At 39.5% G+C, this 16,188-nt stretch overlaps 1 protein-coding gene and 1 pseudogene across 5 annotated transcripts in view; both read left to right on the top strand.

Moving 5' to 3' along the window:
• TBC1D8 (TBC1 domain family member 8) overlaps positions 1-16,188 on the top strand; it is a 125,917-nt gene that overhangs the window by 106,278 nt on the left and 3,451 nt on the right. For 4 of the 5 annotated variants that reach the window (XM_053923703.2, XM_053923700.2, XM_053923702.2 and 1 more), the window contains 2 exons: positions 6,241-6,481; positions 7,244-7,309. In XM_053923703.2, the coding sequence (XP_053779678.1) occupies positions 6,241-6,481; positions 7,244-7,309 (307 nt within the window). The remainder of the gene's footprint in view (positions 1-6,240; positions 6,482-7,243; positions 7,310-16,188) is intronic. The other variant, XM_053923701.2, reaches the window with a different exon arrangement.
• Positions 11,570-16,164, top strand: LOC128780811 (ubiquitin carboxyl-terminal hydrolase 15 pseudogene; annotated as a pseudogene).

Raw genomic sequence — 16,188 nt, 5'->3', positions numbered from 1 at the left:
AATTTCTGAAATGTTTGTTCTATATCTGTGAATTATGTCATGGGTACTATAATACGGATTGCATTGAATCTGTATATCAGTTTGGGTAGTATGGCCATTTTGATAATGTTAATTCTTCCAATCCACGAGCATGGTACATGCTTCCATTTGTTTGTGTCTTCCTTAATTTCTTTCTTCAATGTTGTGTCGTTTTATGAGGACAGGTCTTTTACCTCCTTGGTTAGGTTGATTCCTAGGTACTTTATTTTTCTTGTTGCTATCTCCAATGGGATTTTTTTCCTGATTTCTGTTTCTGCAGTTTCGTTGTTGCTATACAGGAATGCCTTTGATTTCTAAGTGTTGACTTTGCATCCAGCTCTTTTGCCAAATTCATTTATTAGGTTGAGTAGTTTTTTGGTGGAGTCTATAGGGTTTTCCATGTACACTATCATGTCGTCTGCAAACAGTGACAGTTTCATTTCCTCCTTTCCAATTTGGATGCCTTTTATTGCTTTTTCTTGTCTGATTGCTGTGGCTAGGACTTCCAATACTATGTTGAATAGGAGTGGTGAGAGAGGGCATCCTTGTCTTGTTCCTGATCTTAGTGGGAAAGCTCTAAGTTTTTGTCCATTGAGTGTGATGTTGGCTGTAGGTCTCTCATATATGGCCTTTATTATGTTGAGGAATGCTCCCTTTATTCCCACTTTGCTGAGTGTTTTTATCAGAAATGGGTGCTGTATCTTATCAAATGCTTTTTCTGCATCTATTGATATGATCATGTGATTTTTGTCTTTGCAGTTATTGATGTGATGTATTATGTTTATTGATTTGCGAATATTTTTCCATCCTTGCATCCCTGGGATGAGTCCCACTTGGTCATGGTGGATGATCCTTTTCATGTATTGCTGGATGTGGTTTGCCAATATTTTGTTGAGAATTTTAGCGTCCATGTTCATCAGTGATATTGGCCTGAAGTTTTCTTTCTTCATTGTGTCTTTATCTGGTTTTGGGATTAGGATGATGCTGGCTTCATAAAAAGAGTTTGGGAGTCTTCCATCAGTTTAGATTTTTTCCAATAGTCTGTGGAGGATAGGGGTTAGCTCTTCCTTAAATGCTTTGTAGAATTCTCCTGTGAAGCCATCTGGTCCAGGGCTTTTCTGTGTTGGGAGTTTTTTGATGACTGCTTCAATTTTATCTGCTGTTATTGGTCTATTCAGGTTTTCTGCTTCTTCATTCAGTTCTGGAAGATTATATTTTTCTAGAAATGTGTCCATTTCACCTAGGTTTTCAAATTTCTTTGCATACAGTTCTTCGTAGTAATTTCTTACAATTCTTTGTATTTCTGTGGTATCAGTTGTAGTCTCTCCCCTTTCATTTCTATTTGTGTTTATTTGGATCCTCTCTCCTTTTTTCTTGATGAGCCTACTTAAAGGTTTGTCAATTTTGTTTATCTTTTCAAAGAACCAGCTCCTGGATTCATTGATCCTTAGAATTGTGCTTTTAGTCTCTGTGCTCTGATCTTGGTTATTTCCTTCCTTCTGCTTGCTCTGGGCTGTCTTTGTTTTTGTTCCTCGAGTTCTTGTATGTGTAGGGTTAAGTTGTTTGTTTGAAATGTTTCTATCTTTTTAAGGTAGACCTGTATTGCTATGAACTTCCCTCTCAGGACTGCCTTTGCTGTGTCCCATAGGTTTTGGGTTGTTGTGAGTTCATTGTCATTTGTTTCCAGAAAGTTTTTGATTTTTTCCCGAATCTTGTTCTTGACCCATTCATTGTTTAATAGCATGCTATTCAGTCTCCATGATTTTGAGTGTTTTGGGTTTTTTCTTTTGGGGTTGGTTTCTAGTGTCAGTCCCTTGTGGTCAGAGGAAATGCTTGATATGATTTCAATTTTCTTGAATTTGTTGAGGCTGGCTTTGTGTCCTATCATGTGGTCTGTCTTTGAAAATGTTCCATGTACATTTGAAAAGAATGTGTATTTTGCTTCCTTGGGATGAAAAGCTCTATATACATCAGTGAAGTCCATTTCATCTAGGGTATTGTTAAGTGACACAATATCCTTGTTGATATTTTGTTTGGAAGACCTGTCCATTTTTGACAGTGGGGTGTTGAAATCCCCTACTATAATTGTGTTGCTCTCAATATCTTTCTTGTAGTCCTCCGAGATTTTCTTCATGTATTTGGGTGCTCCCATGTTGGGTGCATATATATTTACAATGTTTATGTCTTCTTGGTGGATTCTTCCTTTGAGTATTATGAAGTGACCTTCTGAGTCTCTCTTTATGGCCCTTCTTTGGAAGTCTATTTTGTCTGATATGAGTATTGCTACCCTGGCTTTTTTTTCTCTCCGTTTGCTTGGGAAATTTGTTTCCAGCCTTTCACTTTCAGTCTGTGTAGGTCTTTTGTCCTGCGGTGGGTCTCTTGCAGGCAGCATATGTGTGGGTAATGTTGTCTTATCCATTCAGCTATTCTGTGTCTTTTGATTGGAGCATTTAATCCATTTACATTTAAGGTTATTATCGATAGGTAGTTATTCATTGTCATTTTTCCTACCTGTGTTCCTCTCTCTTTCTCTTTTCCTTCCTTTCCTTAAAGCAGTCCCTTTAGCATCTCTTGCAGAGCTGCTTTGGTGGAGGTGTATTGTTTTAGACTTCTTTTGTCTGGGAAACTCTTTACTTGGCCTTCTATCTCGATTGAGAGCCTTGCTGGGTAAAGTAGTCTTGGTTGCAGGCGTCTAGTTCTCATTACTTGGAATATTTTTTGCCATTCTCTTCTGGCTTGGAGCGTTTCCATTGAGAAGTCAGCTGGTAGGCTTATTGGGGCTTCCTTGTATGTTACATACTGTTTCTCCCTTGCTGCCTTTAAGATTCTGTGTTTGTCTTGGAATTTTGCCATTTTAATTATGATGTATCTTGCAGTGGGCCTCTTTGGGTTCCTCTTGCTTGGGACTCTCTGTGTTTCCTGGAGTTGTGTGAGTTTTTCTCTCATCAAATTAGGGAAGTTTTCCATCATTTTTTTCATACAGGTTTTCTATCCCTTGCTCTTCTTCTCCTTCTGGCATCCGTATTATATGGATCTTACTACATTTCATGTTGTCCTGCATTTCCCTTATTGCCTCTTCATTCTTTCTGATCCTCTTTTCCTTTTCTCGCTCTTTCTGGGTGTTTTTTCCTACTTTGTCCTCCAGCTTGCTGATCTGATCCTCTCTTTCATTAAGTCTGCTTTTGATTCCTTCTACTGTGTTCTTCAGTTCAGAAATTGTATTCTTCATTTCCTCTTGGCCCTTGTTGATAGCTTCTATTTCCTTTTTCATGTTGATATAGTTTGCAGTGAGTTCATTGTGGTTTCCTTGTAGTTTTTGGTAATTCTCTGTGAGCTCAGTGAGCTTCCTGATAATCATTGCTTTGAACTCAGTATCTGACAGTTGAGTTGCCTCTTTTTCAGTTAGCATTCTTTCTGAGGCTTCGTCCTTTCCTTTCATTTGGGGATTGTTTCTTTGTCTTCCATGTTTGTGAGACTCTTCTTGTTAGCCTCTGCTGAAGTTGATCTGTTCTGACTCCCTGAGTTTATATATGAACTTCTATGGTAAAATGCCAATGGGATTCAGTGGTGCCATCTCCTTAATCTCTTGCACTCACTGGTCTTGAGCTGACGTTCATGGGTCTAACAGGGTCTAACTCTGGTCTTTTCAGAGCTCCAGGTTTTATTGTCTGACCTGTGGGAAAAGGAGAAAGTAGGAAAAAAAAAAGGAGATGGGAAGGAGGGAAAAGGGGAATAGAAAAGGAATGGAAGGAAGGAAGGAAGGAAGAAGGAATAAAAAAAGATCGGAGGAAAGATAAGAAGAAGGAATTTTAACAAAAATTAAAATAAAAAAATAAAAGAAGGCAGGAAGAAGGAATAAAAAAGTAAAGGATGAAAGGGACAAGGAATAAGAAAAGAAAGAAGGACAGAAAGGAACAAGGAATTTAGGGGGAAAGAAGAAAAAAAAAGTCTTCAGCTGGTTTTAAACCGATCTGGTTAATTCTGCTGGTCTTCCTGTCTGTGAAACGGGTGTGGGTGGATGGAGGGATTGGTTTCACTTTTCTCCCTTCCTGAGCCACACTCTTCACTGTTGTTCACCCTCCAGTCCAGTTCCCCAGGGTCCTTCTGCTTCCCCCTAGGCCTTTAGTTCACCAGGTTTGCTGTCCTTGAGTTGCACCAATTAGGGGCAACTCACACTCCACCTTCTTGGTCTTCGCTGTCTTAGATGCTAGGGGCTCTTGGTGCTCTTTCGTGGTATTTCAGCCCCCTACTGGGTGAAGTCTTTCTGGGGAATGCAGTCTCCCCAAGCCCTGCTGCTCCCCTCTGCTGGGCTTTCTGCCTTCCTGCTAGAGAGAGAGTAGGCCCTGTAGGGCTCTGTGGGCAGGGGCCAGGTGGGAGTTGTTCAGAACAGGTGCTTTTAGGTGTGGTTGCCCCAGGGCAGCCAGGATGTTGATTGGTTTGCAAGGCGGATCCCCGGCTTTGGGCCTGTGGGCGGGGCAGCCAGCCACTGATCGAGGTGCGCACCCACCCAAGGTTTCAGGTGTGGGCGCCCACTTGGGGTTTCAGGTGTGGGCACCCAGGCCGCTGATTGAGGTGCGTGCCCATCCAGGCCTTTTGGGTCTGTGCGCCAGGCAGCCGAGTGGCCGATCTGGATGCACACTGATCCCCAGCTTTGGGCCTGTGGAGCCGGGGCAGCCGCTGCTGATCAGGTTGCTGGCCCACCCAGGGTTTCAGGTGTGGGCCCCACGCCACTGATTGGTGTATGCGCCCACTGGGGTGCTTTGAGCCTGTGAGCCCAGGCAGCTGGGCCACTGAGCAGTGTGCGCGCCCACCCAGGGTTTCAGTTTTGGGCACCCAGTCCGCTCGCTGATCTGGGTGCGCGCCAGCCAGGCTTCAGGTGTGTGCTGGGGCTGCTTATCCCATGTTCACAGTCCAGGGGCTGAGGGGGTAGGGGCGCAAGAGGGCGAGGCTGCTGTGGAGAGTTCTCTAACTAGCGGCTGAGTGCCTCTATTTTCTTTTTCTTTTCGAGAAATTCCTCCTATTCAAGCCCCCCTGGTCCAAACAAGCACCTGGCCTCTCACACAGCCCAGACTGGCTCTCTCCCAAGAATCCTGCAGCAGACCCTGTGCCTGGGGCCGGGGGCTTCAGCCTCCCTGGTTCGTGTGCTGGTCCCAGGGAACTTATTGTCCTTGAGCACTCTTCTTACTGTCTGATCTTTCAATGTCCTCTATCTTTGGTCTCTGATCTTCATATATGCTGGAATACCTTTGGCTGTTCTCTTTGTTCCTCAGATCAGCTAGGTGTTTCACTGGTGCCAAGGTGAAGTGGACTCTGCTCCCACCTATCTCGCTGCCATCTTTATCTCCCCTACTTTTCACAATTCTGAAAATGCTATTTAAAGAACATGACTATAACAAATGTGACAGTAAAATCATAAATGGCATTTTGATTTCTATCCAGAATGGTATGTATGTGCCCTTGTGTATTAGAGCATTGGCAGAGGGCATTGGAATTGTGAAGAATCTGCAGCCGTTGGGATCCACTTCAGTAAGCTGAGATATCCCAAGAGGTGACTTAGTACAGGCGTACAGGATGTATTCTAAAAAGGTTCAGCTGATCCTCAGTGACAGGTCCAGTTTTGTTTGCTTTAGTTTTTAGTCTATTCCCAAGACTTTTTCAAATCGCCTTTGTTTTTTACTTTTAATTGTTTGAATCGTTAATATATTCACGTGGCTCAAAGTTCAGAACATACAAAGAAGTATGCAGTAAAAAGACTTCTTCCACATTTGAGTCCCTACCCCCATTTTTTCTCCTGAGAGGTAACCAGTGTTCCTAATTTCTTTTGTATCCTATAGCTTTGGCTAGTACTTTTTGATTTTCAAATGTGACTTTATAAGAAAATAGGTTAAAAATTGTATATTGTCTATATTTAAAACTATGGCAGCTGAACTGTATATTTAAAAATAGTTAGAATGATAAATTTTGTTACATGTATTACCTACAATGAAAAAATTTTAATAAAAAGCCATCACAATTACATATTCATATGGTAACAAGGAACACTTACATGTCTGGTTAGAGTGGTGAAATAGTAATTTATTTTTTTGTCTGTTACAATGTTGCTTACTCAATACAATAGATAATAATTTTAGAAGGCAAAGTAAGCCTTGAGAGGTCATGTTAGCCTTGGCTTTCAAGTGTGCTGCCAACTCTCACAGGTCCCTCTTTTCCTCTTGTTTTAAGAGAGAATATATGATGAGCTGTTACTGGGAGCAGTCCAGGCCCACAGCCTCTCACCATGACCCCAGCAGGCCCTACGCAGAGCAGTACCGCATAGACACCCGGCAGTTTGTACAACTGTTTCAGCTTGTCTCTCCATGGACCTGTGGGACCCACACGGAGATCCTCGCTGAAAGGACTTTCAGGCTTCTGGATGACAACATGGACCATCTTATCGAATTCAGAGCATTTGTGAGCTGTCTTGGTATGACTCCGTACTTAACTGCAGCGAGTTGAATTGGAATGTGAATCTGTGAACATAATACAAGGTGGATTGTATAACAGGCAGACCAAAACGATGAAATGTATTTGTGATGAGCCTCACATGAGTTTGTGATTTAAAAAATCACTGCAGCTCTGGCCAGGTGGCTCTGTTGGTTGGTGCGTTGTTCCATACACCAAGAGGTTGTGGGTTCCATCCCTGGTCAGGGCATGTATAGGAAGCAACTGATGGATGTTTCTCTCTCATGTTGATGTTTCTCTCTCTCTCTTTATCTCTCCCCCACTTCTTCCCTCCCTTACCTCTCTGTAAAATCAATGAACATATCCTCTGGTTAGAATTTTTTAAAAAATCATTCTGCAGGCTCCTCTCGTGACTGGTTTTATGATTTCTTAAGGGGAAAGGGACTCAGGCTCTTAATACACAAGGTCATTGACCTTTTTCTCTTTGGTTCCCAGGGTGTGATGGTGGCTTGTTAGAAGCCACATTCCTAATGCTTACACATACAATTAAAATCTTTCAAAAGGTATGAGGCCAGACAAAATTCATGAGGTTATCTTGTAGCTCAACAGTCACCAGCTTTTTCACATTTTCATTGCAAACATAATGTGTGTCTGGGGTAAGGGAAAAGGAAGTGTTGCATCAACAAGTGTTGACCTTTTTCTATCCACAGTGAGTTTGTGTCATGACACATGTACTTTAACTATTCGTATCTATTCAATCTCACTCTTTTTTATTTTTTGGCAGATATTATGTATAATGGAGAAATGAATGAGAAAATTAAACTGTTATATAGGCTTCATATTCCTCCAGGTAAGAAATAATGAGTAGAAAAATTAGGCTCTATTCTGCCTTGACTGCTTTGTGTACAATACTGAAGTTCTTTTTATTTATTTATTTTATTTTTTACTTTGTTTTTTTTCTCTTTTTTATTATATTTTATTGATTATGCAATTACAGTGTCTGAATTTTCTCCCCTGTGCTCCCCTCCACCCAGCACCCCCCACTCCCTCAGGCAATCCCTACACCATTATTCATGCATATAAGTTCCTTGGGTTCTCCATTTCCTGTACTGTACTTATATACCCATGGCTATTCTGTAACTACCTATTTGTACTTCTTAATCCCCTCACCACCTCACACATTCCCCTATACATCCATCTGGCAACCATGAAAATGCTCTCTGTATCTATAATTCTGTCTTTTTTTCTTTCCTTCACAGCATTACAAATTTTTAAAATATATTTTATTGATTATGATATTACAGTTGTCCCATTTTCCCCTTTATTCCCCTCCACCCTGCACATCCCCTCCCACCTCCACCCCCCACCACCACCCCTTAGTTCATGTCCATGGGTTGTACATATAAGTTCTTTGGCTTCTCCATTTCCTACACTATTCTTAACCACCCCTGTCTATTTTCTGCCTACCATTTATGCTACTTATTCCCTGTACTTTCCCCCGACCCCTCTTCCCTTCCCTGCTGATAACCCTCTCCATTTCTGTGATTCTGTTCCTGTTCTAGTTGTTTGCTTAATTGGTTTTTTGGTTTTGTTTTTTTTAGATTCGGTTGTTGATAGTTGTGAGTTTGTTGTCATTTTACTGTTCACATTTTTGATCATCTTCTTTTTCTTAGATAAGTTCCTTTAACATTTCATACAATAAGGGCTTGGTGATGATGAACTCCTTTAGCTTTACCTCATCTGGAAAGCACTTGATCTGCCCTCCCATTCTACATGATAGCTTTGCTTTGCTGGATAGGGTAATCTTGGATGTAGGTCCTTGCTTTTCATGACTTTGAAAACTTCTTTCCAGCTCCTTTTTGTCTGTATGTTTCTTTTGAGAAATCAGCTGATACTCTTATGGGAGCTCCTTTGTAAGTAACAGTCTCCTTTTCTCTTGGTGCTTTTAAGGTTCTCTCCTTATCTTTAATCTTGGCTAATGTAATTATGATGTGTCTTGGTGTGTACTTCCTTGTGTCCAATTTCTTTGGGACTCTCTGAGCTTCCTGGGCTTCCTGGAAGTCTATTTCCTTTGCCGGATTAGGGAAGTTATCCTTCCCTAATCAGATCTCAATTTCTTGCTTTTCCTCTTCTCCTTCTGGCACCCCTATGATTTGGATGTTGGAGCATTTAAAGTTTTCCTGGAGATTCCTGAGCCTCTTCTCATGTTTTTGAATTCTTATTTCTTCATTTTGTTTTGGTTGAGTGTTTATTTCTCCCTTCTGCTCCAAACTGTTGATTTGAGTCCTGGTTTCCTTCCCTTCACTGTTGGTTCCCTTTATTTCACTTTTCATAGCCTTCACCTTTTTCTCTGTTTTGCAACCATACTCAACCAATTCTGTGAGCATCCTCATTACCAGTGTTTTGAACTCTGCATCTGATAGGTTGGCTATCTCTTCATCATTTAGTTGTATTTTTTCTGGAGCTTTGATACGTTCTTTTATTTGGGCCATTTTTTTTTTTTGTCTCGGTACACCTGTTATGTAGTAAGGGGCAGAGCCTTAGGGTGGGGCAACCCAGGTCACTGTGTTGTGGCACTGTATATGGGAGAGGGGTCCAAGAGGGAACAGTGCTGCTTGTTCAGTTCTCTGCCAGCTTTCAGTCACTTCTGCTGTTACCCACAATCAAATTGGGCCCTCCTGGTGTTGATTCCCTGGTGGGTGGTTTTGTGTACATTCTAGGATCCTGTGGGTGTCTCCAAGGAACTCTCCTGTGAGGCTGGGAGTTTATCCTGCCTCCTCAACCCCCACAGGTTTTTTCAGTCATAGTCTTTGAGGCTGTATTTCCCCACACTGGAACCCAGGCTAGTGAGGTCTGCCTTGCTCCCCAGTTGTTCCTCCTGGTTTATCCACACACAAATGTGTGGCCACCCACTCTGCCAGCTACCACCTCACCCAGTTGGATAGCTTACCCCGGCTTTCTGCCCCTCCTACTGTTCTGGATGAATGTTTCTTCTTTAACTGCTTTGTTGTGAGATTTCCTTAGAGTTCGATTTTCTGTCAGTTTTGATTGTCTTTTGTTTTTAAATTTGTTGTTGTCCTTTTTTTGGTTGTGCGAGGAAGCACAGTGTATCCACCTATGCCTCCATCTTGGCTGGAAGTCCTGAAGTTCTTTCAAATTTTGGACTTGAAACAACAGATATTTCTGGTTTAGGGTTCCTGATGACATTTTAAGTATTGTATTGTATGGCCTATGGCAGTGGTTCCCAAACTTGAGGGTGCAGCATAATCATCTGGAGGACTTGTTAACACAGGTTACTGGGCCCACCCTAGTTTCTCAACTCACTAGATCTGGGGACCACATCTTACAAACCATTGGCCTGTAGAATGTATGGGAAACCAGACCCTGGTGGCCTTAACAGATGGCTGTTTTACTCTACTGTTTTTGAAAGACCATTTCATTTTTCCAACATGTAAGACCTTGCTCCTTCAAATTTAATCAGTGGTAACTGAGAACAAAGGAAGCAGTGTTGAAACCTATGGGAATACTTTAAGTTATTCAGTGGACCTTTGAAATTGATAGTGGTGGATTAGGAATTCCAGAGGGTCTCTGGATCTCAGTGCAATGGTTATGGTGCTGGATGGGGTAGCCTCTGGTAGAAGTTTGCACAGAGGGTGCCTGGGGAGGCTGTTGGGCTTTAGGTTTCCAGGGCCATGACAGCCTGTTGGCTTTTACAATGAACACCTGTACAAAAGTTGAAAATGAAAGTGGCTATTATTGGTGGGCTTTCTGGGTACAGTTTCTGAATCAGCCATTACTGAGTTGGTGTATAATACATTATGCATGTTATCTCCAAGGAACATTCTGTAGCAGCCACATACAGCTGCTCCTCCACTGTTCCAAGCACTCATTATTACTCTAGTGCAAATTGTTTAGCATCAGTGAAGTTCTTTGCCTTTTATGCCAATGTATTGTAATTTGCCCTTATTTTTCCACAAATGTTTTCCTACTAAAATAGAAGACATGCATAATTATTCCTTTATTGTCATTATCACCTTTTCATAATCATTACCTATTATATCTAGTATATTGCTAAATAGAACATGGTTGATTTTATTTTTTCCCATTATTTTATCTTGAGTTTTAAATAACTTATTTTGGGATAATTTTAGATTTATAGTAAAGTTACAAAGATTGTATAGATGTCATTCCTGCTATATCTTTAAATTTATTATTGGTTTTGATATTATCATTTGAAATTGGTATTTGATTCTTAATATAACTTCATATTAAATTATTTGGTTCCAAATTACAAGTTTATTTCTAGAAAGTATTTTAATTATATTAATTCATTAAAGGCATTTGTAGACCTTTATGGCTTCAGAAATCAATTTTTCAAATACTTTCTGAATATCTATGATTGTAATATTTATAGTGTATGAATGAATTTAAGTTGTTAAATGGAAGTTAAGACTTGATATATTATTTTGTTTACTTGTATTTAACATTTGAATTTTTATGCAGTTTTTAAAAAAAGTCTTAATGCAGACTGTAAAACCTGTATTTAAACATATCAATTTGCCAAGGCTGTTAAGATCCACAATACATTTAGGTATTTTCATTTAAATAGATTTAACTTTAACAAATATGTACTTTCTACCAATAATGAACAATTTTTTGATTAAAGGTGGGATAGACATGGTAGTTGGAAAAAAAGTTTTAACTCACTAATTAGGAAGTATGCTGGCGATTACAAGTTTGAACTTGTGTGCCCAAAGAAGAATGCTTTATTTGCCTGATGGGAGGCAGGGTACCGGACAGGCACATCAGCACCTGGCCTCTGTGCAGACTGGTTGAAATTGAGAGAGGGTCCTAGAGGAGGCAAAGGACTTTTGTGAGCTTGCTTAAGTTATCTGATGCAACACAGGAAGCGAGGAAGTGCTAGGCCTAGGGCCGGACCTCACATTTCTGGAAGTGCTCACTTTGTTGGCTCCATGGTGACTGCAACACTATTTAGCATAGGAAATAGAAAAGAAATACTCTAGATGATTTGATACCATAACAGGTGACATAAGGATGAACAGTATTCCTGAAGATTATTAAATCAGGAGTTTTCACAGCAGATTGATCAATGTACAGGTATTGATCAACTTGGTTAATTACACTAATTGGACTTCCAGAAGACAGTTTCCTGTAAGAACATTAGCTTCATCATCAAGAAGCATCAAAACAAGCTACTGGGAATGATATGTTGGCAATGGTAAACAAACACAAATAGTAAGGGTTGGAGGCTTTCTGTAAGATGGTATACTAAGATCAGAGCTGACATCACCAGTTCCTCCTGGCAGATTAGTTTTCCAAAATATTTCCCTGCTGGTATGGATCTACATCAAATGGATCTTCAAATGTTGAACCTAATAAAATTCAAGCAGCTCATCTTCATGTTCAGCTTTATGTGAAGAAGTAGAAATTTCTTTCTAAGTACCAAAGTCCATTTGCTGTCAAGAGGAAGAGTTTAGTCAAGAAGTTGAGTTAAAAGGAAAAATCTTATGAGTAATTCCAACTTGTAATTTGGTTGAAGATAGTTACTTTAAAAAGATTTAAAATGTTGAAAACCTGAACTTAATTGAAAACTAAAAGAATGCATGAAAACATATTAACTTGTACTGATACAGTATGGATTCAAAGCAAAAAGTCAAATTAGAAAAGAACTAGGTTATAAATGCTTCATTAATGATAGTCAGTGTTATTTGGATCCTGAAACATAATTATAGGCTAATACTGCAATATTTGTGTTTTAATGAAGAAGAGCTTTGTTTTGAAATACTTGACATGGAAAAAATATTGATTGGATTAAAAATATAGTTATAGTAGCCAAAAATTTTTCAACATTACATTTGTTAGGAAGAGAGAAGCTGTTTGATGTGCAGAATGACCACATACTTGAAGTAAAAGATATTTAAATCATTCAAATTCTCAGTAGTGACAAGGAAGAAGTTTCCATCAAGTAGAGGAAAATGTCATTTGCCTTCACCTTCTTGTGATAGGGACAGTCTGTTTGAAGAGGTCATTATTTCAAAGTCCTAATCAGGAATTGTATGTAGCCATTTCAATATTATTAGTATGAAAACTAATATTAAAAAGTCCTGAGCATGCTAAGATTTCAGTACCATTCATTCCATTTTGTTACTTGACAAGATCTATTTTGTTCCATTGCCCATGGTAAAAGACTGTACTTTGGAAGTTTAAGTTCATTTACTTAGAATGGATCCACTGTCTAAACCCATGCAGTGCAATTGGAAATACACAAGATCTTTGCTTGACATTGCTTTGTCAAGAGTACCAACAGATAAGATGGTAGACACTGATATGTGTGTGTGTGTGTGTATGTATATACACACAATCATAGATTTCATGGAATGTTCACTGTGCATGAAAACCATAGCACTATTGCTGAATGGGATATTATGTGTTTGAAATTAACATCAATAGGACCAAAGATACAGAGCATGTGATGACTAGTGTTTGCCGAAGAGTAGAGTTTGGCACTCAGGTTATACCCACCATATTGGTTCTCTTTGGTTGGCCTTTTATGGTTATACTGAGAAACAATAGTGGACATAAACTATAATCTGCTTTTGGGAATGTGCCAATATGTCAAAATATGCATTGGCAACCAATAAAACTAAAAAATCACTACACTGCTCTAAGGACCAAGTTGTTGGGAATGAACCAAGTGACATTATATGAAGAAAGCTCACCAAGTGAGGTGGAAACAGGTGAGCTAAATCCATAAGAACTCCCTTCAGAGAAATGGAAACTGTGAAAATTCAGTTGAAGGAAATAACGATTTTAGAAACAGGTGACCTACTGAGGAAACTTGCCAAGGTCAAATCACAGGATACAAAAATGACAGTTCCCATTCTGGTCTAACAACCTAGGCTGCACTGATACCAGCCAGGTCAGAAATGATACCAGGTACACTGATTTGGTGATGGGCAGCTTAGGCTAGATGAGAGATCTGTTCTTTAGATTAGGATCAAGACTTGAAAATGCCACTTGAAGTGAAAACTGCAGAATACAAACCTCCTCTTGTGAAATTAATGATTGCATTGAACTTTTTAAAAGAAGAGTGAGGTGCTGAAGATCCCTGGTATTATCCAAGTTGTCAGGAAGCCACTAAGAAATTGGATTTATGATCCCAGCATCCAGTACTCACTATATTTCAAGGGATTTTTTTTTACAGTAGATACCTGAGACACAAGTTGGATACTTTAGTTGATTTTCATATCAATGATTGAGTTACATTGGAATTCCTAATCCAAATGCAAGTCCTATAATTTGGTTGCTCTTTCCAACCACTGTGGAAGGGTAGGAGGAGGACACTGTATCACTTTTGAAAGAAGAAAATATGATGGCGGATGGTATTATTTTGATGACTGTAGTATCTTAATTGCATCAGAAGGCTAGATTGTGCTGAAAGCAGTATGTTTAAGAGATAAGGGAATTTCAGATAACCACATGTAAATTACTCATCAGATTTTACCGTGTGCAGTCCTTGAAATGAGACACAATGAAAACTTTAATAGAAGTGTTTCTTAATTCATTTAGTCTTGAATTTATACACACACACACACACATACGAACATAAAACTAAGATTACATTTATAAAAGTCAGTTCAAATAGCCCATTTTGAAAGGCTAAAAGTACATTTGAAGACTCTTTGTAAACTCAGTCTTTGCTATTTTCCTGAACGCATTGTATCCTGTTTCTGATCATAGATAGGTGAGTTTTCTTCAGTAAAGTCTGAAACTCCTTCTGTTCACTGGTGTCCAGCCCCAGTCGTGGTGTTTTCTGTGTGCCACGACTGGAAAGAGGCTGGAAAGCATTGCTTTGTGGTTGGTTGGCCTTCTAGTTATTTGTCACTGTTCATACTTCTTTGCCTCCTTTCTGGACACTCTCCCACTGCTTGAATTAATTGTTCGCTCTATGCTTTCATGATGTGTGTATGTTGGTTCTTCTGTTTGAGTGACTTGTGGGCATGTTTCTTCTGATTGATGCACCAAGCTCTTTGAGGACAGGGATCCAGTGTCCTGTAGACGTCTCAGTGGCTCTTATCTAGGAAATCTACTTCCATCATGACTGCCCCAAGTACCATCCAGTGTTTGTAATTTTCCACTTAGTTTCTGAGTGGCTTCTCATACCTGCCAATTTGTAGAATTTGTTTTCGGCAAAGTTGGGGGGAAAATGACTCAATATCTTTATTGTAGAGAAAAAAAAGATCTGAAAATAACTGAAACCTACCTTCCAAGAAAAGGGTAGCTTACCAAGGCTTTGGTGCCATCTTGTGGGTATTTGTTCAATCACAACTGAATTTTGCCTTTCGATTTATTCTTAGTGAATGGCTCACTAGTAAGCTTCAACCTTTTTAAGATGAGGATCCTTTGTCTGTAATGCCCTTTATAATTATTTTTGTGAGCTTTATTTATTTATTCTTAAAAAGGGGGAAGGGAGGGAGAGAGGGAACATCGATGTGGGAGAGAAACATTGATCGGTTGCCTCTCACATGTCCCCAGCTGGGGATCTGGCCTGCAACCCAGGTATGTGCCCTGACCTGGAATCAAACCAGTGACTTTCCAATGATGCCCAACCCACTGATCAGGACTATATTTGTAAGTGTTACTGATCTACAATTCACATACTACACAATTAATTCACTTGAAGTATACAATCCAAAGCTTCTAGTGTATTCAACTAAGCAACCATCATCATGATTTTAGAACCTTTTCATTAACCCCTAAAAAAACCCCAAGCCTTTTAGCATTGCCCCCCTCCCCATCTACCCATATCTCCCTGCTTTCTGTCCATAGATTTGCCTTCTCTGGATATTTTGTACAAAGGGAATCATGCAATATATGTGCTGTTTTTGGCTGCCTTCATGGTTCATCCATGCTGTAGCATGTATCAGTGTTGCATTCCTATTTCTGGCTGAATGTGATACACCAATTGGTGGGCATGCCATAATTTATCTGCTCACCAAGTGATGAACAGTTGGCTCTTAGGAACAATGCTGCTACATGCATTTGTGTACAAATTTTTGAGTTGACATGTTCTCATTTTCTTTTGGTATATAACTAATGGAGTTTCTGGATTGAATAGTAATTTAACTTTTTTGAGGAAGTGCCAGGCTATTTTCCAAAATGGCTGTAACATTTTATATTTCCATCAGCAGTGTATTAGGGTTCTGATATAATTGTATTTTTGTGCATTTCAAAATTTGTAATAAAGTGCTTGAGTTCAGTAAAGCTCTTCCCAATTTTTGTTAGAAAGTATGAAATATAGCACAATATGCCTATTATAGAAAAATAACATGAAAAGTTTAGAACAACTACCTATTATAGTACCCAAAGATATGGTGTTTATTTGTAAAATTTATGGGTATAATATACATATACATATATTTAAACAAAATGGATTTTACTTCATACATTTTTCTAGGCCAGGTCTTGTGAATTGGTGTATCATTAATTACAACAGTATATATACATACACCCAGAAAAGAGTACTACTGTGGTATGTAAGATATTTTCTTTACTCTGTATATCCAGACAGTGCTTTCTGTATACCTGGGTGCACAGACCCTGCAAAGGTTGCTTCCCACAGGTTGGGTGCTGCTGGCTTACTTAGCCTTTAGTTTTCTTACCTAAAAAGCTTTGGTTTTGGTCAAGATAACATAATTTGTTCAACTT

Source organism: Desmodus rotundus, chromosome 5 (assembly GCF_022682495.2).
Source record: "Desmodus rotundus isolate HL8 chromosome 5, HLdesRot8A.1, whole genome shotgun sequence".
NCBI classification, from domain to species: domain Eukaryota; kingdom Metazoa; phylum Chordata; class Mammalia; order Chiroptera; family Phyllostomidae; genus Desmodus; species Desmodus rotundus.
This window is presented reverse-complemented; position numbering and strand designations above follow the sequence as displayed.